At 43.4% G+C, this 27,396-nt stretch overlaps 1 protein-coding gene across 9 annotated transcripts in view; it reads right to left on the bottom strand.

Moving 5' to 3' along the window:
• The window catches only part of LOC117347156 (stimulated by retinoic acid gene 6 protein-like), a 422,585-nt gene that overhangs the window by 351,762 nt on the left and 43,427 nt on the right, over positions 1-27,396 (bottom strand). For 6 of the 9 annotated variants that reach the window (XR_004536733.1, XR_004536730.1, XM_033917659.1 and 3 more), the window contains exon 3: positions 7,232-7,332. The exons of 2 other annotated variants lie outside the window; for them this stretch is intronic. Coding sequence is in view for 5 of the 7 variants with exons in the window: in XM_033917659.1 (XP_033773550.1) it covers positions 7,232-7,332 (101 nt within the window). In the remaining 2 variants the exon portion in view is untranslated. Of the gene's footprint in view, positions 1-7,231; positions 7,333-8,446; positions 8,612-27,396 lie in introns of all 9 variants that reach the window. One more of the 9 variants, XM_033917649.1, reaches the window with a different exon arrangement.

Below are 27,396 nucleotides of genomic sequence, written 5' to 3'. Positions count from 1 at the left end.
TCAACAGCCGACCCCACGTAGAGAGTTTGTTCTGGGCCGATGGAACCAGAAAGAATAATGCATACAGGGGACCACAGAGCCAAGCATCCCCCCACTTCTGAACTAGTGTAGTATAATAATGGTGGATCTGAAGGTACACTCAAAAGTGTTTCGGGGGCAGATCCCATCGCTGCTGAATTTGAGCAAAGGGAGGAAATACACCCCCACCATCCATCCCAAACATCCCCCGCTGCTCCCACACCCGCAGTCGAGAAGGGCCCATCCCCAGGACAAAATCAAGATTAACACACAAAGGCAGGAGCACTGACACAGCAGGGGTCTTCCTTTGTAGTCGCCGCCACCACCTCCACGCCAACCTAATCAGCTGAAGAAGATTCAGTATTGAGGAGCCCCCAGGAACCGCCAAAGGTGGCAAGTGTAAAAGGGCCAAGAAGGAATGTGGCGCACACCAGGAAGAGAGCCATCCCCCAGGGGCATACCTATAATGTCCGATCCAGCCCTCATGGATAAAACGAAACAAAGCCGCTACATTGTAATCTCTAACATCCGGAAGATTCAAGCCCCCCTGCGATCTGTCTAGCATCAATTTAGTATAGCTAATGCGAGCTCTCTTGCGTCTCCAGATGAAAGTAGAAATAGTGGAGCGAAAAGCCCTCACATCCCAGGCGGAGAGCCACACAGGGAGAGTCTGTATGGAATACAAGATCTTTGGCAGAAGAACCATTTTGGTGAGAGCAACCCTACCCCACAAGCCCAAGGCAACTCCCGCCAACGTTCACACTGAGCCGCGATGTGCTCAAGAGGGCGTCGAACATTATACTGGTACATGAGGGATAAGTCAGGTGTCAGATACACTCCGAGGGACCGCAACGGCCCAGCGACCGGTGGTATAGAAAGAGCGGAGTGCCATACCTCCTTATGAGTAGAATCCAGAGGCAACAGCTCGGACTTGGCACAGTTAACCCGCAGACCTGAGAAGTTTCCAAAAGTGAGAACTATCCCGAGCGCTCGCTCCAGATCATCCAGGGGGTTATCAAGATAGAGTAGGATGTCATCTGCAAAGAGATTTATCCAACTCTCCCTAACTCCTATCCGAATTCCCCGAATGGAAGAAGCAGTGCATAGCTTTACCGCTAAAGGTTCGAGGGCTAGCACAAAGAGTAGAGGGGAAAGACGGCATCCCTGCCGGGTACCTCTACCCAAAGAAAAAGGAGTAGTAAGACCCCCATTCACCAACAAATGCGCCTGCGGATTAAGATATAGACTACGAATCCATTCAGGAAAGCGGCCGACCAATCCATATTGCTGCAGAACCCAAAATAAGTAGTGCCAGGAAATGCTGTCGAAGGCCATTTCCATATCTAAACCTACTATAGCCGATTTACTCCCCGTCCCCCTTCTCGAGTGTAGTGCCATCAGAGCCCGAAAAAGATTCATGGAGGCATACCGGCCCGGAACAAAGCCTACCTGATCTTCATGAATTAATAGAGGAAGGACGGCATTCAAACGACGGGCCAATATTGCAGCCAATAACTTAACATCCTGATTAAGCAGAGAGATCGGGCGCTAAGATCCCACCTGGGCTGGATCCTTCCCCGGCTTAGGGAGCAAGACCACATGGGCTATGTTTCTCTGACCCAAGCCCAGTCCTGAATGCAGCACATTAAAAGCATCCCCCAACGCCGAATGAATCAAGTCTGCCACTATCTTATAGTATTCGGGCCCAAACCCATCAGGTCCTGGCGCTTTCGTGAGTTTCAAAGCTTTGATACCCGTCTGAATTTCCTCCACCGTAACCGGCGCGTTCAAAAGATCAAGTTGTGCAGTGTTTACATGAGGCAAAGTTAAATCCCGGAAAAACTCCATTCGATCATGTTCAAAGGACTCGCAATGAGAATAAAGAGTCTCATAGAATTTCACAAATTGGGACTGAATGTCCTCTGCCCCAGTATAGAGACGTACCCCACTATCTTTAATAGACAAAATGACTTGTTGTTTCTGAGGAGGACGCACGAGGTTGACCATAAGCCGCCCGGCCTCCCCCCCCCCCATTGATGCAAGCGATAACATTGGAAATATATATCCCGATTGGCTCTCTGCATCAAAAGGACCTCCAATTGGGAACGGACATCCCCCAGCCGACGCTTATCCTCCACAGAAAGCGAAGCGACATGTCGCCGTCTCAAATTCTGCAACTCCCCAGAAAGCCTTAAAAGGTCAGCATCCTGCCTCCGCCATGCCCGAGACACGTAAGCAATAATGTATCCCCGGAGTACCACCTTAGATGCTTCCCAAAAAATCACCGGGTCAACTTCAGGGGTAGCATTATGACAACAATACTCCTGCCAGCATTCCCGTAGGTACCTGTGGAACTCCAAATCCTTATACAAATGGCTCGGGAACCGCCACCCCCCCCACGAAGTGTCGTTTGTAAGCCGAACCGACAATATCATCGGGGAATGGTCTGATAATGGAACCTCCTCAATAGAAGCATGCTCTACCCGCTGGAGCAGTGAGGGCGACGCCAAAAAATAATCCAGACAGGTGTAAACATCATGAGGGTGGGAGTAGAAAGTGTAAGTATGCTCAGTAGGATGCAAAGTCTGCCACAGATCCAACAAATGCAACTGATCCATCAAAAAATTGACCCCCCCCCTTGGCTCCATGGTCCCCCGGACACGCCTGGGCCAGTCTACAGTCCATTGAAGGGTCAGCCGAGATGTTAAAATCACCCCCCAGTAGTAGTTGGTAATCAGAGTACTGAACTACCTTGGCCAGGAGCCCAGAGAAAAATCGGTGACTATAGACATTAGGGGCGTAAAGATTACAAAACAACCATTTCTGACCCCAGAGTTCCCCCAAAACTATCACGTATCGTCCCTCTTTATCCGAAAGAGTTTTATGGATGTGTATTGGCAACTGTTTATGGAACAGAATCGCTACCCCCCTCTGTCTGGAATTAAAGGAGGAGGAACAAACCTCCCCCACCCACTCCCTGCGTAACTTGGCATGCTCAGCACCAGAGAGGTGAGTTTCCTGCAAATAGGCAATATCAATGCGCTGTCGCTTAAACCAGTTCAATAATTTCTTTCTCTTCATGGGAGAATGAATACCATCTACATTATAAGTAGAGAAGCGTAGGTTAACCAGTATCAAAGGAAGTACGAGAAGACAAGACAGGAAACACTGAAAAAAAGAAAAGAGAGGGCCCTCCCAGCTAAGACCCCCCCCCCCTTGCCACAAATAGAGCCCCCGCCTGAGAACAGCAGCCCCCAAAGTCCTCCAGCCCCGTTCGGAGAACGCGGTCCTCAAGAAAGAATATTGAGGTGCAGATCCAACACACAACTCCCCAACCACCCCAACAAGCATACCCAGACAACCCTCCGATCACCCCACACACAGCCTCCAGACTCACCCCCAAACACACAACCCCATCCCCCAACCCGAATCCAGAAAACACTCCCCCAGGACTCCCCCTGAACTCCCACCAAACCCAAAAAAAACAGAATAAAAAAACAAAATCCCATAAGGGACAGCAAAAGACGAAAAGGTCACGGATCTGGGTTATCCACGATCTGATATTAGCTGTACAAAACAACTTCATGCTATATCTCAGAACTCAGACAATTCAGGATGGAAGAATTGGTTATGAGGGGCACTGCAAAAAACAAAAAAAAACAAAAATGGCAGAAACAATATAAAACAGTAACAAACCCCCTACCCCTCTCTCAAATGTGACCAGCAAAAATGGCAACATGCAGTCTCCAGTCCAGAACCAGACCAGGCGAAGGCAGTGAAACCAGGTCCACACCCACAGCATGTCCACCCCACACAGCAGTCACCCCGCCACAAAAGAGGTGAAAACCAGCACCAGCATGGCCATTAGAAGCCCATCCTCACAGATCAGGCAAGTCCAAGGCACTGGAGCACGGAGAAAAATTAGGTCCAGGTCAGCATTAATCCTGAAAAAGAACAGCCAGTCAGAGAGAAATGCTTAGAGCAACCAAGGCGACAAGGCATACTCCCCCAGCTCCAAGGGGCAAGCCGCTGCCGATCTCAGGGAACCGAGCCTCCACCGCCCTCCCCAGAAGGACTGGCAGCATTGATGGTATCAAGAAAATGCTGTGCCTCCCCCTTATTCAGCATAGTATGCACCTTGCCCTCCCTCCAGATCCGCAGGCTGGCAGGGTAAACCAGAGCAAAGCGCGTACCCCTTTTCGATGTAAGGAGGTGCAGATGGGTGCCATCTCTCTCCTCTAAGAAGAAACTCGGGCCGAATAATCATTAAAGAGGAGCAGCCGGTTCCCGTTGTACATCAGATTGCCGGCAGACCGATAAGCTTTTAATAGTTGTTCTTTCTCCCTCCAGTTCACGTACTTGGCAATAGCCGCTCTAGGCTTAGTAGTAGACCCCGAAGCTGGACCCAGTCGGTGTGCTCTTTCGCACACAAAGTTGGCCGCCGAGATCTCCAGGCCAAGGTGCTCCGGCAGCCACGAATGAAAAAATTGATAAAGCTCATCAGCGGACTTCAGCTCCGGGAGCCCCACAACCCTCAGATTATTTCGCCGATGGCGGTTTTCCATATCGTCCAGTTTATCTTGGAGGGCTGTCACCTGGGATTGCAGGCTATCAACTCGCCTCTGTTCTAGAAGGGCCTCATCCTTCCGAGCGGAGACACGCTGTTCCACCTCCGTCAGCCGCTGAGCCTGGGCTTCAAATTTCTCGTGAATACCATCCACCGCCGACTGCAGTTTATTGAGGCGGTCCTCCAGAGCGGTCGTAACCTAGCGGGATATCTCCTGGGCCCAGTCTCCCAACTCCGGCGGCGCAATAACAGGAGCCGACGCCATTTATGGATCCTGCGTGCAGGGTTTGCCTTTAGTAGATTTAGCCGCTTTTATGGGCATACCAGGGCTCAACCGACTCTGCAAACCTCCTCCAAGTGTTCCGTTGAAGGGCAATGGGCGCCTGCCGCTCAAATGAGGGTAGAAAGGAACAATATAGCCGATATTAAGGGAATCGGAGCGCGGAGCCCAGCAGCGCACGTCCGTTCACCACGAGTGCATCACATGACCCCCCCCATGTAAACCATTCTGAGCTCACCTAGAGCTGGAGAACAGTATAGAAAACTGAATGAATGAATGAATAAATAAAGATCATATTAGCTCCATGAGATGTGATCATAGTACCTCTATGAGATGTGATATTGTATATCAAAATTTAAAATGAGTCTTAATAGATACAATAAAGGGATTGAGCACCCAAGGTCACCTTCACTGTCTTCTTTGTTTTTGAATAACATCCATACTTGATCTAAATTTTGACCTTTGCAGCTGCTCCTTTAAGTTTCATTTTTACCATTCTTCTCATGTTATCATAGTCTCCTTTTTTTTAAAGATAAATGCTATTACATTGGATTTCCTGTGTGAATTTACTCCAGGGATTATATCAAATCTGATCGTGTTATGATCACTGTTATTAAGTGGCCCAAGCACTGTACCACTTTATATACTCCACTAAAAATTAGGATAGAAAACAGAGGGTAGGTTTAAATGGTCATTTTTCTCAATGGAGGAGAGTAACAGTGGAGTGCTGCAGGGGTCTGTACTGGGACCGGTGCTATTTAACTTATTTATAAATGATCTAGAAATTGGAATAAGTGAGGTGATTAAATTTGCAGATGGCACTAAATTGTTCAAAGTTGTAAAAACACATGCAGACTGTGAAAAATTGCAGGCGAACCTTAGGAAATTGGAAGACTGGGCATCCAAGTGGAAGATGAAATTTAATGCGGACAAATGCAAAATGATGTATATTGGGAAGAATCACAGTTATCAGATGCTAGGGTCCACCTTGGGGGTTAGCGCCCAAGAAAAGGATCTGGGTATCATTGTAGACAATACGATGTAACCTTCCGCCCAATGTGTGGCTGCGGCCAAAAAAGCAAACAGGATGCTGGGAATTATTTTAAAAAAGGGATGGTTAACAAGATTAAGAATGTCATAATGCCCCTGTATCGCTCCATGGCGTGACCTCATTTAAAGTACTATGTTCAGTTCTGGTCTCTTTAGCTCAAGAAAGATGTAGTGGCGCTAGAAAAGGTTCATAGAAGAGCGACCAAGATGGTAAAGGGGATGGAACTCTCGTATGAGGAAAGACTAAAATGGTTAGGGCTCTTCAGCTTGGCAAAGAAACAGCTGAGGGGAGATATGATTGACGTCTACAAAATCCTGAGTGGAGTAGAACGGGTACAAATGGATCGATTTTTTGCTCTGTCAAAAATTACAAAGACTAGGAGATACTCGAAGTTACAGGGAAATACTCTTAAAACCAATAGGAAGAAATTTTTTTTCACTCAGAGAATAGTTAAACTCTGGAACGCACTGCTAGAGGATGTGGTAAGAGCGGATAGCGTAGCTGGTTTTAAGAAAGGTTTGGACAAGTTCCTGGAGGAAAAGTCCATAGTCTGTTATTGAGAAAGACATGGGGGAAGCCATTGCTTGCCCTGTATTGGTAGCATGGAATATTGCTATACATTGAGTTTTGGCCAGGTACTAGTGACCTGGATTGACCACTGTGAAAACAGGCTACTGGGCTTGATAGACCATTGGTCTGACTCAGTAAGGCTATTCTTATGTTCTTAAAGGTCTAGAATTGTTTCACCTCTTGTCAGTTCTCGGACCAGCTGCTCCATAAAGCAGTCCTTGATTTCATCAAGGAATTTTCTCCCTAGCATGCCCTGATGTTACTTTTACATAGTCAATATTGGGGTTCTTGTTTAACCTCCCTAATTTCTGATAACATTTCAGCATCTAATCTAATCTATCTGTTCATCCTGGTCAGCTAAATGGTAGTAAACTCTACCCCTTTACACATGAAAAATCTTGTAATGGTACTCACAGCTTTCTCATAGTCACATTGCAGCCCTTTATATGAAAAAGGTTTGAGACCACTGGTTTAAATCCTCATACCCAAATTTGGGGCAGATCCTGATACTACTATATGCTGTTCTGTAAATGGCACCCAACTTGCTCAGTGCTCATTTTTTTCACCACTCAGATTTGGGCATCATTTATAGAATGGAGTCCTTAGTGTGTATCCTTTCTCCTTGTTAATTTTCAAACAGCATTAAGAGCCCTGACATAGTTTACAACTATATGGGATATTTGAAAATCATCCTCTAAATGCATGTCAATTAAACACACACACACACAAATAAAAGCAAACTTACATAACAATTCCAAAGTGACCTCTGAGGAGATGGAGCTTTTTATCAATCTGTCTTCTGTTTAATCTTTGTTCAAGGAAGGATAGCACCAAAATTATGACAAGCTAGAAAAGAATGTCAGTCTGATTAGAGCTCAGTCAAATATGTACCATTTCCTGTTTGTGTCACTGGTAGTACTAGCAGTACTCAGATTTAAAGGGTAAACATTTCTTAGTTAATATTCAGCCCTTGGCCTATTTGGGCATTTACTGGCATCCAGAACTTAATGCAGGTCCTAGCCAATATTCAGTCAAGCTCCACAACAAAATTCAAATTTCTGACCAAATTTCTGCCAAAATTCAAATTGGTGGACTGTCCTGTTTCCAGTCAGGTCAGTGAACCCACTATTTCCAAACTCATACTGCAGACTTAAGAGCATACCCTGAAGAAAGCCACAGCATGATGACTGAAACATCAGTTTCTACCTGACAAAGACACAGTGAGACCCGGCAACCTGCAACAGGTTGCATGATCAGTGTCCCATATATGGCAATTCAGTTTAGGATGGGCTATGGAGGGCTTTGAAGGGAACTTCAATAATTTGGAACATGAAGACAGTGCTAGGCAAACTTTTACAGTCTGTAACCTGCAAATGACAAGATGGTTTGGACAGGCTGGAGTGAGCTTCGCTGACAAATCCAGTAATTGGATTTGGAACCTAAGGACAGTACTGGATGGACTTATACAGTCTATAGCCCAGACGTCTTACTATTTTTTCAGTGACTGCCCCCCAGTCTTGGAATGATCTCCCTCTCTATATAAGAGAAGAAAAGAACTTAGACAAATTCAAGACTAAGCTTAAAAGTTTCCTTTTTAATGATGCTTTTAGTGAATAAATGATTCTACTATCCCTTTTTATTTTATATTTCCTTCTCCTTATGTTCGTCTTCCATCCTAATGTTGTTATCCTTATATCTTGAACTTGATACAGATTGTACCTTTAAAGAACTTTCCTATTGTTTCTATATTGTTTGTTTTTGTAATATTGAAATATTTTTTGTCTATGTAATAATTTAGCTATGTTTTTATATATTTGTACTATTTTGTATATCGCCTAGAATATAGATTAGGCGATTAATCAAATTGTATAATAAACTTGGAAACTTGGATAAACTTGGATAAATATCAAAGAAAAAAAGACAATTTAATTTAATCATGAAAAAGAGATTAGGCTCTTACCTTGCTAATATCTTTTCTAGTAGATGTACCATTCTGATTAGTAGGGTATTCTCCCCCATGTTCACGTGCCATGCAGAAAGAATCCATTCCAGGTTTTCAATTTCTCCTCCTTCTCCAGAGGGCTCTGCGGCCCCCTTTCAGTTTGTACCTAAGCAGGCAATGGCCCTATATAGGAATATATAAGAAGGAGGGGGAGTGAAAGCAGAAGTTTATTACTGTTTGAAGGAGCTGACAGGAAGCAGCTAAGAGAGAGGGAGGATGGTAGATGACCAAGAAGTTTGAAGGTAAGGTACCATATATTCAGAACTGGAGGGTTTCTAATGGGTGAACACACACAGAAAAAAGTATGTCTAATTTAGGAGTACAGAATGGCTACTCCTTCCTCTGCTGGGAGGAATGGTTGCAGACATAATGGCGGTAACCCAAGGGTGCTGTTTGATTAAAGTATGTTGCCTTAGTGTCAAACAGACAGGTTTCAATGAGACAGCAGAGATCAAGCCCATGTGCCAAAATAAGATTATGCAACAGTGGAACCTATTGTGTAAGGAACGGCAATTTAACAGCCAAAGTGAAAGCGTAGAGAAAATGTTTGAGTCAAAGTTGAGGGGAAGGAGATTTAGGAGGATGGTGGTAAGATACCTTACCCGACAGTTAGATGAGAAAGAATGAGGTGAAGAAAACTGATTGCCCCACACAACTGTGATGATTTGAGCAAAGCACATAGTGAGATAGAGGAAACTGTCATGGTAATAGAAAGGGATAGGTGATATCATGGGACTTAAATATGGGTTGCACATGAAGGATCAAGTCCTGCTCCTTGGGCACGCTCCTTCAGCGTATGCCTACATGGTATGCACTGCTAGTAGGTTCACAAATGAAAGCATCAACATGTGTGACATCACTTCCTGGGGTGGGCTTTTTAGTGCTGAGGCCACTTTGTTTTGCAATCGCAGATTTTACTTTACCTCATTTGTATACAGATTGTGGATAACCACTGTATATAAACAATATTAATTGACTGGGTTCTGAGCTAGGACCAGGAGGCTGATAAGTAGCATATACACTCCTCACGTGCTCATTAAGCCAGTCCCCTCCAAGGGCTGTTCTGAACCAAATGTTTATTGAATGATATGAACATTTAGGGCCCCAAATTCAGCCCACAGTGCTCAATAGTTTTGCAGGCTGAATTAAGACTGGATATTCAATGTTAGCCCATTTTCAGCCTCCAGCATAGAATATCTGGGTATATGCAGTCAGTTTTGGAGACCTTATCTGGCGAAGGACACAAAAAGGCTTGAAGCGGTCCAGAGGAGGGCAACGAAAATGATAGGTTTGTGACAAGACATATGAGGAGAGACTTAAACCCTGAATATGTATATCTTAGAGCAGGGGTGCCCAACCTGCAGCCCAAGGGCCCCATGAAGTATTTTGTGTGGCCCCGGTCGAGGGCAATGCAATGTTTTCCTCTGCTGCCCCCGGGTGTTTACCGTCTTGCTGGTTCCCTCCTCTGTCTTGCTGCAGTGTTTGCACAGCCCCAGAAACATTTTTTTCGGCCAATGCGGCCCAGGGAAGCCAAAAGGTTGGACAACCCTACTTTAGAGGAAAGGAGGGACAGGGAAGATATGATTCAGACATTCAAATACTTGGAAGGTACAAAATCTTTTCCAGAGAAAGGAAAATGGTAAAACCAGAGGACATAACTTGAGGTTGAGGGGTAGGAAACTCAAGAGCAATGTAAGGAAATTCTTCTTTACGGAGAGGGTGGTGGATGCCTGGCACCCGAGAGAGGTGGTGGAGAGGAAAATTGTGACAGAGTTCAAAAAAGCGTGAGATGAACACAGAGGATCTAGAATCAGAAAATAATAGTAAATATTGAAGAACTAAGGCCAGTACCGGGCAGACTTGCAAGGTCTGTGTCTATATATGGCTGTTTGGGGGAGGATGGGCTGGGGAGGGCTTCAATGGCTGGGAGAGTATAGATGGATAGGAGTGAGCTTTGATGGAGACTTCAGTAGTTGAAACCTAAGAACAGTACTGGGCATAGCTATGGAGAAGAAGAAGAAAAAAATCCCCAACCCAAATTTTTTTTAGATTGAATCAGGTTGGGCAGACTAGATGGACCTTTCAGGTCTTTATCTGCCGTCATCTACTATATTACTATGTTACCCAAAAGATAACCGGGCACTTGCAAGTATTCAAGCAATGTTTAGCAGCACTACCCACTTAAGCACAGCTGAGTGCTGCTGGATGGCAATTTCTGTGGGGTTTTAACTGAGCAGGAACCTCTCCTGCCTGGTTAAGCCCTTTTGAATTTGGATTCCACAAATAAATTAGGGCTGCATTTTTTTACGCATTTTTAACTTGTCTTATGTTAATAATTTTAATGCATTAATCACGTTAAAAATATCACTTAATCCCCCTCCCCATCGCAAGTCCGGTATATGTGCTTTCCCTCAACCCCTGTCAAGGCAATTTAAATTTTACCTTGCCAGCAGTGATTTATACAGGCCTGCTCTGAGGACTTCTCTCTGCTGCATCATGTCCTGCTGATGCAGCTTCCTGTTTACTCAGGGCACAGCACTGCCAGCAAGGAAACATTTAAAGTGGGAGTTGAGGGACAACACAAATGCAGGACCTGAGGTGGCACTAGTGTGTGTGTGGGGGGGGGGGAAGAGAGAGAGAAGTCCAAATCTGTAATGGGTGGAGGGCTGGAGGGAAGGGGAAAAGAGATGCTGGACCTGCAGAGGATGGGACTGAAAGGAAAGGAGAGAGGTGCTGGATCTGCCAAGGAGGAGGGTGGAGGGAAAGGAAAGAGGTGCTAGATCAGGGGAAGAAGGGGTCAAATACTGAACCCACAGTGGGAGAAAGAACAAGATGGTGTAAAGGGGAGGGAAGAGAGAGAGGAAAAAAGCTGTTTGGGGTAGAGTAAGAGATGAGAGGGACACATTGGTGTGAGGGAAGGAAAGAGGGGAGCAGCTGGACACAGGGTGATATACAGAAACAGAGGGTAGATGATGGACACTAGGTGGAAGCATAGGTAATGGGATGCAAAGGGGAGATATCAATACCTCACATGGAGGGGGGAAGAAATATGGGAATAGAGAGGCAATGCTGGACACAGAAAGGAGACACTAGACACGGGGGAGAATAGGAGCACAGAAGGCAGATGTTAGACATGGGGGGGGGGCATAACAACACTGAGGGGTGATGATGAATGTAGGAATATGAACACAGGAGATGCTGAACAAGGAAATATATGGACAAAGATAAAAGATGGATGGTGAACATGGAAAGAGAGAAGTAATGTCAGATGGACAGGAGGGAAGCAGAAACTACAGCCTAGGACCAATATGATGTGAAAAATAAAATGACCAGACAACAAAAAAAATAGAAAAAAATTTATTTTCTATTTTGTGAATAGAATATGTTAGATTTAGAATGTATATCTTGCCAGAGCTAGTGTTTAGACATTGCTGGGGCCCATGACAGAAAATTGGAAAGGGATCCCAAAGTCTATTACCAGGCTGGCTGAGCTGCTTTCAACTTCTGGAAGGCTCGGGGTTCTCTCTGACCATGGAGCCAAGAACAATTGCCCTAGTTGCACCCTCTTAATATCCCTGGCATGTGTCATATAATTTATATTTTGCATAGGAAGAAATATCTTTCTTATTTCTCCGATACTGTACTACATGCAAGGCCATACAAGGGGTTTATAGTTTGTGGCCAGTCATTCTGTATGTGGCATTTGTGTTCCATGTGTGTGACTGGGGTATTCCGTTAGCATTAATTTTTTTATGTAGAATTCTGTAGTCTCGTTCAGTTTTTACACACTGTATTTTCATAAGTAGGATTCTTGTTTTGGAAATTAGTGCTAGTTTATGCTTATTTTCAGGAATTGTCATTTTCATTTAAAATACATATTAATTATGATTGCTACTGCACAATGTGATTTTCTTTTTTAATAATTTTCAATTACAATTCACAAAGAACAGTAAAGAATTAATCTACAATTATAAACTCTCCTCGCTAAAATGAGTTCAACTACAAACAAATATTTCCATCTAACTTCATCTTCCAACAAGATAAGGAAATTCAAAATCAAAATTGAGAGCACAAAAAAAAGTTTATACATCTGTCAATTAAATCAATAATAATAATAAGCTTTGTTAATATCTTGGCATCCCAAGTCCTCTAAATTTTCTTCACACTTCTACCTCTAACCCTCTGTTGTAGTTCCTTCCTATTTCTCCTACTGTAAACCGCGTCAAGCTCTACGAACGTGGAGATGATGCGGTATACAAACCTAAGGATTAGATTAGATTAATGCCATTTCTGAATTTTGAGTTCACACCAGCTGATGTTTACAGAGAACTTTCAAGACTCAAGGTGAACAAAGCCATGGGACCGGACAATTTGAACCCAAGAGTGCTCAGAGAGCTGTGCGATGTTCTGACGGAACCGTTAGCCATGCTCTTCAATCTCTCCCTAAGTACGGGGAGAGTCCCCCTGGACTGGAAAACAGCTAATGTCGTTCCTCTGCACAAAAAGGGTTGCAGAGCAGAGGCTGCGAATTACAGACCAGTGAGTCTCACATCAATAGTGTGTAAACTCATGGAAACTCTACTTAAAGGTAAATTAGACACGATAATGGATGAAGGGAATCTAAGGGATCCCTGTCAACATGGATTCACCAGAGGCAGGTCATGCCAATCCAATCTTATAAGCTTCTTCGATTGGGTGACAGGAAAGCTAGACCTGGGAGAGTCTCTGGACATAGTGTACTTGGATTTCAGTAAAGCTTTCGACAGTGTCCCACACCGTAGACTATTAAACAAGATGAAATTGATGGGTTTGGGTGAGAAACTAACTGCATGGGTCAGGGATTGGCTGAGTGGAAGACTTCAGAGGGTGGTGGTCAACGGCACCCTCTCTGAGACATCGGAGGTGACTAGTGGAGTGCCGCAGGGCTCAGTCCTGGGACCATCCCTTTTCAACATATTCATAGGGGACCTGACCCGGGGGCTTCAGGGTAAAGTAGCACTGTTCGCCGACGATGCCAAACTGTGTAACATAGTAAGTGAAAGTAACCTCCAGGATAGTATGACACAAGATCTGATCACGTTAGAAAACTGGTCCTCGACATGGCAGCTAGGCTTCAACGCTAAAAAATGTAAGGTCATGCATCTCAGCAGAGGAAATCCATGCAGAACATACTCCTTGAATGGAGAAACGCTAGCTAGGACTTCAGAGGAACGGGACTTGGGGGTAATCATCAGTGCAGACATGAAGGCTGCCAAACAAGTAGAGAAGGCCTCATCAAAGGCAAGGCAAATGATGGGATGTATCAATAGAAGCTTCGTCAGCCGTAAACATGAAGTCATTATGCCACTCTATAGAACCATGGTGAGACCCCATCTGGAATACTGTGTGCAATTCTGGAGGCCACATTACCGGAAAGATGTGCTTCAAGCTGAGTCGGTCCAGAGGATGGCCACTAGGATGGTCTCGGGGCTCAAGGGTCTCTCATACGAAGAAAGACTGGGCAAACTGCAGCTCTATACCCTAGAGGAGCGCAGGGAAAGGGGTGACATGATTGAGACATTTAAGTACGTCACGGGTCGTGTCGAGGTGGAAAACGATATATTCTTTCCCAAGGGACCCTCGGTCACAAGGGGGCACCCGCTCAAACTCAGAGGAGGAAAATTTAGTGGTGACACCAGGAAGTATTTCTTCACAGAAAGGGTGGTAGATCACTGGAACAGACTTCCGGTGCAGGTGATCAAGGCCACCAGCGTGCTCGACTTTAAGAATAAATGGGACATCCACGTGGGATCCCTACGAGGGTCGAGTTAAGGAACTAGGTCATTAGCATTCAGACTTAATGGGGTGGGTCAATAGAGTGGGCAGACTTGATGGGCTGTGGCCCTTTTCTGCCGTCATCTTTCTATGTTTCTATGATCTACATTATATGGTGAAATACTAAATTCTTCTCAATAAATCAGTACATTTATACCTTCTGTTGCTCCTATAAGCTCAAGAATTGTTCCAACTGAATAGGATCCCAAAAAACAAATTCCTTCTCTTGAAATTTTATCATACATTTGCAATGAAATTTAAAAAAGAAAGTGGCTTCTAGAGCTAAAACAAGAAATACTATCCTTCTCAATTGGTTGGCCCTTGCCACATCCGGAAAAATCAATAAAACATCCCAACAAAATTTAGTATTTTTATTCTTGAAATATGTTTTCATAATTAATGTTGTATCAACTTCACTCATACACATCATCAAAAGGGTGGACTAGTTGAGATCACATATTGTGAATCTTCTGAAATCCAATTAAATCAAAATCAATAGGAGCCAACTGGGCCAATCCTTGTTCAGACCCCATCATCTTTTTTTGTGGGATGTAGTAACAATTAGAAATAAAACAAAATGTCCACATTTGATAATCCCAATATTTCTTTGAAATATTTCCTAACGGGGAGAGTCAAGATGGCGGCAGTATAAACGGCAGCGTTAACATCATAGAGCTCTTTTGGTGGGGAAAAAAGTTTACCTTAATGCCTCACTCTAAGGGGAAGGGGACAGTTCGGCTGGACCCCTCCACAGCAAGGACTTCTACTCCAACCCAGCGCAGTATTCTGAACTTTACCCCTGCCACGCTAGACCTCATTGTTCCAGAGGGTTTCCTGAGCTTTCGCCGTTAGGAGGAGCTGCGGGCAATTTTGGGTTGGAGGTTTCTCTCTTCCCTCTGGGGATTATCCCGCCACCATGCCCTGCTCCGTTCGTGGCTCAACTGGGTGATCCCTGTATGGAAGGTCATCTGGGGAAACCCCTTTGGAAGGGGCTAAGCTCTCAAGAGAACAAGAAAAAGCAGAGAGTCCTGGGAAATGGTTCTTTGGCTGAACCAGGAAAGAAAAAACATGCCGTGGTGACTCTTGAGAGCATATGGGAGGCTCTCAAGAGGCTGAACACAACTGTTGCTAGATCTTCGCAGGAACTGACTAATCTTGTGAGTACAGTTGATGCTTTGGGAAAATCTCTGACTGTTACTAAGGAAGAGTTTACTTCAGAAGTTAAGAAGGTTAATGATAAAGTGGCCAATCTGCAAGATTACAAAGACTAGAGGATACTCGATGAAACTGCAGGGAAATACTTTTAAAACCAATAGGAGGAAATATATTTTCACTCAGAGAATAGTTAAGCTCTGGAACGCGTTGCCAGAGGTTGTGGTAAAAGCAGATAGAGTAGTTGGTTTTGAGGACAAATCAGAGAAGAATCAGGAGTAAGACCTGCATGAAAATGTAGGCAGAAGAAGACACAAGCATAAGACCTGCATATATTGTAGGGGAAGACCCCTGCAAAACCCCAAATAGTTAGATTTCTAAGAGAGACATTGTACATATGAATTCATTCTTCTAAGCAGTCATTTTCCTCTCTGTCAGTAAGAGAGATTCACCTTTGCTCTAGAAACCAGCAGTCAGATCGTCTGACTGTGGCATTATTGTTTTGGGACTTTTCAGAACAGTACAGTACATAAGAGATGCTCCTAAGAAGCACTAGCAAGGACAGTATAACTCAGGAAGGTAGGGGCCTGTTCTCCGGAGTTATTAGCCTTAGTATTGGAAATGCATTTGTCAGTTTTGGCACCAGATGATGTCACGTTTCAGTATGGCTCCATGATAAGTGTTTACACCATATAGCCAATAGAAAAGCAAGTGTGTAATCTGTATCTGAGACTACTGAGCAAAAGTATATAAATAGGAAGGAGGAGGGAAGAGAGAGGAGTCAGACCCAAAAGAACATCAGATTGCTATTTCGTATGTAGGCTTTGATTTGTAGCCAATATGCTGTACTTTGCTATTTCATGTGAGTTGCCTTTTGCTTATTACTAATAAACCTATCTTACTGTAACTGTCACGAGGTCTTTATTATGGACTGATGATATCGCAGCAACTTGTCATTTGGTAACCCCGACGTACCTTTTTTTCTCACCTATTTGACCCCTAATCGTAAGAACCTAAGCACAGTTGATTTCAGGAGTTGCTTGCTTCTGTTTGGTTTTGCTAGGTTTTGTGGCCGTGAATCCTATATTGTTTTGATACTATTTTTGCTGCTGTTGCTAAGGAAGCACTGAATATGTATTTCAAAGATTTTGTGTTTGTTTTTTGTTTTTTTAATTTCTCTCCATTGTTAACATAAGTAAAAACAGTCACTTACAAATCTATCCCTGGTAACTGTTTATATCCCTTTCCATCAGCATGCATCTTAGTGAACATGTGCTTTTGAAGTACATGGGAACCGATGTCTGACTAACTTTTTCTTTTAACTCTTAACTTTTTTCCCCCCTGAAACTTGAAACCTGCGTGTTCAAACGTATTTCTGAGAACGGACTAATGCAATTAAAATTTTCTTGGAATTTACATTTTCAAAGCTATCTTTCTAAATCTCCTTTCTTCATAAAAAGGAGCATTTCTTCAACACAAATAAAGCCTTTTCCTGGCCTTTGCCCAAAGTACCAACGAGTAGGGTAATTTAAGATATACTTTTAAATGTACACAGATTTAAACCTTCATTGTTTTGCACACTAAGGTGTGTCCCCGACCGTATTTGATTTGTATGTATGACCGAAGGACCTGAGCAGAGCTAGGGAAGCCTGCTGTTGTATATATTTGTGACAGGTCTATTAGACTGGCAAGGGAAGCCAGATTGTGTTACGGGATTTGTTAGATTGGTGAGTGAAGCCAGCTGTTATTGTGAGAATTTATTTTGTTCTTATTTAGCTGCGGCAAGAATATCGAGTGTGGGTAGAGCCCACTATGTTTCAGGTTCATGTTACTGTTTGTGTATACATTAATGAATGACCCCCGATCTTTATTGACTGATGATTTGTAGCCAGCAAACTGATTGATAACAGGCTTTCTGTAACGAGTTAACTGGCGGGTTGTAGTCAGTAACCTGTCTGCTGAATAGCCAGCCGTGTACTGTAAGTAGTTCTTTCATTATCTTATTTAGTTAGCAAGGAATTCTTAGATGAGAAGGGCACGCATCTTACTTTCTTTTTTTGAAGCTACTGTTTGTGTTAGTGACAGGCTCCAGAATATATAAAGCCATCTGCACCCTTACCTATCAGAGTGAGAGAAACTCCTGTCACGCTTCATGATGAAGCAAGCTTTATGCAGTGGCCCAAACAAGAAACCGGACAACAGACGGATGTACGTAACAAAGATCATGTTCATCAGGAACACCTTAGATATACCATCCCAACAGAACCAGATAGCAGATGCAATCAAATGACACAAACCCAGGCACATGATGAGAACTGTGTAGAAGAACCGATACAGGATAATTTGAAAAGGGACCGCTCACAGTTTGAATATCAAATCAGCTCACAAAAGCATTTAGAATCTGCACAGCCTTTAATTACTTTTGACACACCTGAGGTTAAAAACTGTAGTTCTGAGAAACTGATTTTGGAAAACTCTATTAGGCACAGGCCGTATCGAGGTGGAAGAGGATCTCTTTTTCCTTAAAGGACCCACGGCAATAAGAGGGCATCCGTTGAAAATCAGGGGTGGGAAATTTCATGGCGACACCAGAAAATATTTCTTCACGAAAGGGTGGTTGATCACTGGAATAATCTTCCACAACAGGTAATTGAGGCAAGCAGCGTGCCAGATTTTAAGAAAAGATGGGATTGGCATGTGGGATCTCTTCATGGAGGTAGTTAGGGGGTGGGCCATTAGTGTGGGCAGATCAGATGGGCCATGGCCCTTTTCTGCCATCATGTTCTATGTTTCTATCCTCTAAAATTTGAGCCCACCGAATTACACACATCTTTCACACATGCTCTTACTCATGCACAGCCATTTGCAAGCACTATCATTTTGCAGGACAAACGCCCCCCATGATATTGTCCCTCCTGAATTTTTGCATGAGGCACGTGAACAGCGTTCACGGGACTTGAATCGTCTTGAGTGTTTTGTAAAAAAATCAGTCCCCGTCACTGCCCCTTCACCGTATCACCTTCCCCTTCACTGCCCCGTCCCCGAACTCGCCGTCCCTTTCACCATCCCCGCAGCATCCACCCTTCCCTCTCGCCGCCCTTCAGTGGCCCGAGAATCTCCCTCCCTCCCCCTTACCTTCACGGCATAAAGAAACTTAAGGGAGGGAAAGTGCGCAGTCACTGATCACGCGCGGCCCCTTCCCTCCCTCCGGCCAAATCTATCTCCCTCCCTGCCTCCCCCTTACCTTCGCAGCACTTCAGAAAAGAAACTGATGCCGGCGAAGCCTGCCTACGCCGCCCTGCAGTCGTGTGTGTGTGGGCAGAAGCTTCTCCTCTGACAATTGTCATTTTATAAACACAAATAAAACAGAGCAAGGTTCAACAAAACCCATCTCCCCTCCCTTTCACAAATATCCCCTTCACTATTGTGAAAACTGAACAAACCAAATTACTACAGAATGCTACATAGAAAAATCAAGCTAACAGAATACTTCAGTCACACATGGCAAGAATAATGTTAGGGGAGTGCAACTAGGGCAACTGCCCCCTGGTGAGAGAGAGAGAGCCCTAAGCCAGCTGGAAGCTAAAGAAGCACAGCCTGAACTTTGAGGTCCTCAGTTATGTCTAATACCAGCTCTAGCAGGATACATATTTCAAATCTGAAATATTCTAATCTGTCTGGTAATTTTATTCAAATCACATTGATCTCAGGCTTTGGTTTTGGGTTCCTTCTGTCTTCATTGTGGCATGGCTGGCTCCTGAAGGTAAAATAGGCGCAAGAGGAGTTGGGGAGAAGATGCCGAGTCTGATACAGGCGCAATATTTTTTTACCACAGGAGTAAGACATTTCACCGCTCCTAGGGGGCGGTAAAAGGTCTTGTCCCCATTCCCGCGGGGCAGTGAAAGGTCTTATCCCCGTTCCTGCGGTAAACCAGTTGCAAATGTCTCCATTCCTGTGGATTTACTGCAGTGACCCAAATGGTCCCTATGTCATTCTCTAGTGTCTTGCTCAAATTCCCGTCGATCTTTCTCCACCTGCCCCCACTTTATCCGAAGCTCCTTCGTATAGTACACTTGAAATAGAGCCAGCAGAAGCCTTGTGCTCCCTCCGGGATAATGGGAGGACTTTAGTTTCTAATGATTGCCCTAATACTAAAGATTGTGCGCTTGAAAGCGAATGCATTAACAGATTTGTTCATGTCAGTTGTATTTTGCAACCCACTCCTGTCTCAGCTACACTTGTTCTACCTGTTCCAGCTGATGTCTCAATACCAACTCTGACCCAACCCACTCCACCGCAGGTACTTCAGGCCCCACTTATGATTACACAATCTAACACAGGGAAAATCAAAACTGATTATGTAGCAAGGAGCTTTGCAGATAAGTTTTCTGTTAAGGCTCAGCTTCCACTGCTACTTGCAGGAGCTTCACCTTGGATATCTAAATTTGAACAAATCACATCACAATGGGAATTAGCTCTCAGCGATGTTCATTCCCTTTTGATTGAGTGTGTAGGTAATACAACCACTGACATATTTGCCGACGCTGGCATTGCTAATTATACGATTGATGTTAAAAATTTTGAGGTGTCAGATTTAACAATTATAGGTCAGCGATGTGAAGTGCACTAAGATCCCGATACCCAGATGAGAAAAGCATGTCCAAACTCACTTCCTTAAGCAAAAACAAAAAACAAACTGCAGACTCCTATGCTTTTGTTTTACTAGTTTTTGCGTTTTGAGGGGTACAGATAGGAGTAGAGGTAGGTTATAGGGATAGGATTAGAGGATTGGAGGCAGTTACAAAATTAGTCAGGGACACTGTTCAGGCAATAGGCCTGATGGGACGCTGCGGGAGCGGACCGCTGGGCAAGATGGACCTCTGGTCTGCCTCAGCGGAGGCTACTTCTTATGTTCTTATGTTCTTAAGTGGAGAAGGATACCATACAGATGGCTGTTTTATACCTTTTATTGCAGTTTACTTTATACCTTAGCAACCATGGACCTCTGAGGAAGGAGTGTTTTCCGAAACACGGACCATGTCAGGTCCCTTGGTTTGTTATAAGGTGGTATTTTCAACTGCATAAAATATTTGGTATAATAAACATTGCCTGCATCTGGTACATAGGAGTCTGCAGTTTGTTTTTTGTTTTTGCTTTGGCTGGCTATACTGCAGTTTTCGTTGGATTCCTTTGTGTTGTCCAAACTCATTTCCCTAAATTACAAACCTGGTACAGACATATACTCTGCATTCAGGATTTTGAGGGAAAGTGGGAAATGCAAATAAGGGAACCTTGTTCCAAAGATAAAATGAGAAGCTTAGCCTTTCAGACACTCGAATATGCGATGTTGTCAGCATGATAGGCAAGTACTGGCCAGTAATCTTTTCTTATGTAATACACTACTCAACATCATTAAATAAAGCTAGCAATAAGGATCAGAGAGAACTGTTAGAACTTGAGACGAAGCCCCTAGTTCTACAGATACAGGGACAGGAAACACAAAAAGCACAAGTAGACAATAAACAGGAGCATACTGATACTGATGCAATTACGTATCTTGTCAGTTTTAAGAAAGGTTTGGACAAATTCCTGGAGGAAATGTCCATAGACTGTTATTGAGAAAGACATGGGGGAAGCCTCTGCTTGCCCTGGATCGGTAGCATGGAATGTTGCTACTCTTTGGGTTTTGGCCAGGTACTAGTGACCTGGATTGTCAACTGTGAGAACGGGCTACTGGGCTTGATGGGCCATTGGCCGGACCCAGTAAGGCTATTCTTATGTTCTTATGTAAGATTTGACTAATGGGATTCTGAAAGAAAAAATGCTTCTAAACAGAAAGATTTAACAAATAGAAAATTACAGTAGGAGGGTAAATTTACGCTTATTGAATTTTCCAAAACCTTTTTGGAGTGGTACCTCTTGAAATGTTTAAAAAGTACTTGGTAGAAATATTGAGATTTTCTCCTGAACTAGTACCATCTTTGAATCGTATATAATATCTACCTACTAAGAAGCTTTGAATGTGGCGGAACCCCCTAAATGTTACTGAATTATTGGAATCCACATTGTCCTCAGAAATGGAAAGAGCTACATTATTAATTTCCTTGGTCTTTGAACAAAACCTTAATGCTATTCTAAGAATATATTTTGTAATTCTCAAGCAGTGTTCCATGGGAAAAAAGGATGGATTTTCCCTGACGTCACAAGGAACACACAAGAGCGGAGGAAACTCTTCCTGACAATGAGATCTGAGGCATTGACCTTTGGAGCAACTTTTCTTTGGGCATACCCCTGTAAATGCTTAATTAAATTTCTTGGTGTGAAATACGTATGTCTTTTATAAGCCAGAACAATGCTCAGAGTGATCCTGGATATGAAGAAAATTACATCAGGGAAAGTTTAGTAAGAAAAGGGCCTTTGTATTATTTCTTCATTTGAGTTACTCTTCACTTTTTGTTACTCTCCTTCCCTGTTATAGTGATCTAAGAAAGAATTAAGTTTTTAGCTTTAATGGATAAATATATTAGTTTCTTTGTGAAACTTTTCTTTCTGTTTTCCTTTAACAAGACATCTTGTGAAATTATGCCAAAATTGCAATAAAAAAATGAAATATTTCCTAAGCAATATATCTGGTTGTGATAATAAATAAGTCATGGGGAAATTAACAAAACGGAGATTTTTTTGAATGATACACATTTTCCATTGATTCAGCTTTGGAATATATGAGAATCTTTAACCGCAGAGGCTGAAACTTTCTGCAGGGTTGAAATCTGTGTTTCAGAAACTAACAACCTTTTATCCAAAATCAGGTTGGAATCTACATATTCAAGCTTTTGAACAACTTCCTGTGAAAAAATTACGTATTGTTTAACAACTGATTATAACAATCCCTCAACCCTAGAGTTTATTAACCACAAGTCCTTTAATGAAATATCCTGTGGAGTCTCTTGGGATCCGAGGTCCGCAATACTATTCTCTTGAATGGAAATAATTTTAGGCAATGATTTAAAGGATATCATAGAGGTTAACTGCAGGTCATTGGATGGTCCAATAACACCTTTGGGAACCAAATCTGTACCCAAACCACTAGATACTGGTGGGGGTGGAGGAGTTTTATCAAGGGGATTTAAGAAGCCAGATTCTTTTTCGGAGGTATCATTACTTGATGCCATTATTACATTTGTCACCAAATGTCTATCCATGGGGCCAATTGTAGCAGGAGTTGAGCTCTTGGGTTTAACCTTTTACCCATACTAATATATAAGGAAAAACATTCTCACCCAATTCCTCATAGGATCATCACTTGTCACGGCTCCTCGTGGCTCCCAAGGGGCCTTATGTGCCCCTTAGTGCACACCCCTTTGGCCACACCCTTCAATCACATTCCGCAACAGCGACATCCTTTTCACATGCAGGAGATGGGCCCGGATGATGTCAGGCATCCATCTCCCACGGTGCCTGCAAACAAATTGGCACCAGTCCAAAGCAGTCAAGATGGTATCAAATGGAGCCGCTAAGGCAGTCAGGAACAGGCAAAAAGTCTCCCTTAAACACTAACAGAGCAGGTACTTCCTCTCAATGTGATTTATCGTGATTAAAATTTTTAATTTTCCTGTAGCTCTAAAATAAATCTTTTTCAGAGATGGTGAAGTGGTAGAACTAGGAGGACATGAATTGAAGTAACAGGATTGTAGACATAAGTAGCATCAGGAAATACTTTTTCATGATGAAGATGATGGATGCCTGGAATAACCTCCTAATGGAAGTAGTGATGACAAAACCAGAGATGGAATTAAAAACTCCACGGAGGAAACACAAATGATCTCTATACAGAAAGAGGATCTTGATGTGTTATGATGGGATGCTAAAAGTTCTCAGCCCAACCAACCAATTTCCTAAATTCTGAGCGTTATTTTGCCACAGTAGCTGAAAAGAGTTTTAGCTTATTTTGTTAAGTGCCAATTTGCAGAAATTAATTTTTGTATTTTTGACATTGTTTCAGATCATTGATTGAACCATATCCATGTCATTCTCTTCTTGGTTGGACTGAGAACTTTTTAGCACCTCGTTTTCTTCAAAATTAGAAATCTGCCCAATTTTTAAACAGCACATTTTAGAAGAATAGTTTGCCTATATAGAAGATAATATGTTATTGAAAAAAAGCCGTCTTTGACTTTACCTTCACATTACTCTATTTGATCTCCTATTGATATATTTTTATAGAAAGACATACATGAAAAAGGACATAGAACACAAAGGCAGGTAACATGCTGGCAACTCCCCCCTCCCGCCCTCACTCATCAACTGCTGCTGTCCTGCTGCTCCTCTTCAAAGCAGCCTGCTGAGGTTCGCCGGCCGGCTGTAGCAAACCTCGCAGGCCGCTCTCCACCTGGTAGCATGTTCCCTCTGACGCGATTGTGTCAGAGGGAATGTACTACCGATGTGGAGAATGGCCTGTGAAGTTCGCTAAAGCCAGCTGGCGAACCTCAGCAGGCTGCTTTGTTGAGGTGGAGCAGCAGCAGCAGCAACAACAGTTCGTGCCGGTGGGCCAAAAACACCAGGAACCATGGATGGAGGGAGGGTAAGAACGGGAGGGGGGGAACAGACAGGGGCCACTGAGCAGGCAGGCATGGCACAACAGGGGACCAGGGGGAGAGGAAAAGGGAGCTGCTTTGGAGGGAGGGGTGTGCTAGGGGCAGACAGCAATCATGGGGGAGGGGGAACAGAAGGGGGCCACGGAGCAGGCAGGCAGGCATGGCACAACAGGGGGCCAGGGGGAGAGGGAAAGGGGGCTGCTTTGGGGGGAGGGGTATGCTGGGGGCAGACAGCAATCATGTGTCCCATGCTGGTAAGAAGTGGAGGGGGAGAGGGAAGGGGGCTGCTTTGGGGGGAGGGGTGTGCTGAGGGACAGACAGCAATCATGCTTTGCTCTGGGAGGGGGGTGGGGAGAAACAGAAGGGGGCCATGGAGAGACAGGCAGGCATGGCGCAACAGAGAAATACAGGCAGGCAGGAGGCCAGGGAGACAAACAGACAGAAAGAATGACAGACAGACAGACAACGTCCAAGGAAAGAAAGACAAAGAAAAAGAAAAGAAAAAAAGACAGACAGACATCTACTCTAGCACTCATTAATGTAACGGGCTTAAACACTAGTTATCAATATTATTTGTCAGAATGCACCATCAGTCAATTAACATTGCACACCAGGGTTTCTCCCATTTTCACCCTGGGGTTCCTCAGTTCCAAGCAAACATACTTCATTGAAACTCAAAAAGAAAAACACTCCAGCTGATTAGTCTAAACCACAATTCCCACAATGCCCTTCATTCACCTTCCTTGGTTTGGGAACTTGTGCAGTTCATTTGCAAATTCAATAGTTCAAAAGGAAAAAATTATTCACAAACAAGGCAAGGCTTTCAGTAGCCTAACACTCTTTGCCCACAGCCAGCATGGTTGAACAGTAAAAGAAAAACCCCAGGCAAAAACATTAAAAAAACCCCATAGTTTAAGCTTCATTATTGTCGTTAAGCTGCAGCATATATTGCTCAGACCCACCTCATGAGTTCTGGCCCCATTTCCACATTCCACTCACTGGGCTCCTGCTGCATGGGCTCCCCTTGGAAGTTCAGGTCAGCTACTGGCAGAGTTTTCTCTACATCTACATCAGGAAGGATGTTGGAGACAGGTGCACTGTGGAACTCCTCCCCTCCTGAATCCTCTGTGTTGATTTTAAGTTCTTTGCTAAAGGTGTGCCCTGATTTATCCGACCTCCTTTGGCCATCAGATGTCAGGTATTTCAGAAATTCCCCCGCATGTTTCTCAGTGCTTCTACAGGGCAACTTTCCCTTCCCCCACCTGAATTCTCCTGAGTCAGGGAAAGTTTTACTCGGGAACTCTGGTTCCCCATAGCTTCTCTCTTTTCTTCCCCTCCCCCCAACTTTGTTCTTAGAGAGGATCAGGTTACCAGCAGGCTTCCTAAGACAAGGAATATAAGCGGTTTTATCTCCCAACATAGGAACCAGCTTGAGCACTGGGAATGTTTTACCAGCATGTGCAGTGCGTCTGTCACAGTACTCTTGGCTGGATTCTACAAATGGCGCCAGTATTGGTGATTGCTTAAAAGACACCCTACCTCCTCTGTTCATTCACCCGCTATGCAATCGGATGTACTCAATTTTGGATTAATCAATGCACGGTCATTAAAACACCACCTGCTCCATGACTCAGTATTACAAAACAAATATGATATACTTTGTATCATTGAAACATGGCTAGCAGAGGGTGAAAAAAGCTATCTTGCCTATTCATGTTCCCAAGGCTACTCTTACCAGTTTAACCACCAAAAAGGCAAAAAAGGAGGGGGTTTAGCAATAATCCACCGAGAATCTTTAATTTCCAAGCTAGAATTCTCTTCTGATAACAGTATCCTGGAATCTATTCAATTTAGATTGAAGTCTTACTCTTCTTCAGATTATTTACTACTCTATCTTCCTCGTCCTGTTAGTAGCCAAACTTTAATTCTTCTTCAGTCTGCTATCTTTGAGTTCTGTACCTCATCTTTCAACCCCATTATTTTAGGTGACTTCAATATTCATTTTGATGACCCTAATAATGCTGCCACTACAGATCTTTTGACCCTCCTAAACAATTTGAATCTCCTTCCTTTGCTAACCAGTCCCACTCACATAGCAGGACACATTCTAGACATGGTTCTTGTGCCAACGTCACTGAATGACCAATTTCAAGTTATGGCTTGTTAACAACTTCCTTGGTCTGACTACTTTCTCATTACTTTCTCCCAGTATACCAGGTCCCATGCACTAAACCTTAGCCCCAAGACAATAACTTCTCGTGATTATTCAAAGTTGAACAATGCAACCATCTCTTCTAACTTTGAATCCCAACTAGCGGAAATGTCAGAATCTTCCATTGAGGAGAAAGTTGCCTCATGGAAAGTCTTACCCTTATTCATAGGAATAAGGGTAAGACTTATAACCAAACTTCTAGATTCTTTAGTTTCTACTGTCACTTACACCATTTCTTCACGTAAACAAAAAAACCCTGGTATAGTCCTAATCTAACCCTTATCAAAAAGCAACTATGCTCTCTTGAGAGAAAATGGCGGCATAACAAGACTCTTTACAACCTAAATAAATTTAAGGAACAAGCCATTTACTACAAATCTGAAATCAGATCAAAAAAAGAATACTATTCCAAACAAATAAAAAAAGCTAAACACACCTCTGCGTTGTATGTAATTTCAAAATCACTAACCACACAGAAGATAGAGCCAAATCTGATGGTCCAATTACCCTCAGCTCAAGCTATTGCCTCTCATCTTATCAATAAAATCCAAAAAATTAGAGGGTCCATCTCACAAGCAAGCACTGCCAGTACAAAATCCATTTCCCCCAGTTCTGGAGATCCAGTTAATATGTCTGCTTCCACAAATCTTCCTCTCTCCAAATGCTCGAGATTTACCCTACCCACTCTTCAGGACATTCAGAGAAGTTTGAACTTATTAAACATAAAAGGCTCCAAATCAGAAACAATCCCACCATTCCTTCTGAAACGTTTTTTCTCATTCTTTGGTCCAGAGATTCTAAATCTGGTTTGTACTAGTTTAACTACAGGAACACTACCCAAAACATGGAAAGAAGCAATCATTCACCCAATAATCAAAGACCACAAAATTAGTGTACATGAAGTTTCTAACTATCGACCTATCGCAAATATCCCTTTCATGGCACAGCTTACGGAGAAAATCGTCTTCCGTCAAATCTCCGATTTTGTTAAACAAACAAAAGTTTTACATCCAAACCAAACCGGATTCCGTCAATATCATTCCACAGAACTTTCACTCATTGGGATGACCAAAAAAATACTTTATCAGCTTGATCCACACCAGTCCATTTTGCTATTCTCCTTAGACCTTTTGTCA

The sequence above is a fragment of the Geotrypetes seraphini genome, chromosome 1 (genome assembly GCF_902459505.1).
Source record: "Geotrypetes seraphini chromosome 1, aGeoSer1.1, whole genome shotgun sequence".
NCBI lineage: Eukaryota > Metazoa > Chordata > Amphibia > Gymnophiona > Dermophiidae > Geotrypetes > Geotrypetes seraphini.
Note: the sequence above shows the minus strand (reverse complement) of the source record. Positions and strands in the feature narration are given on the sequence as shown.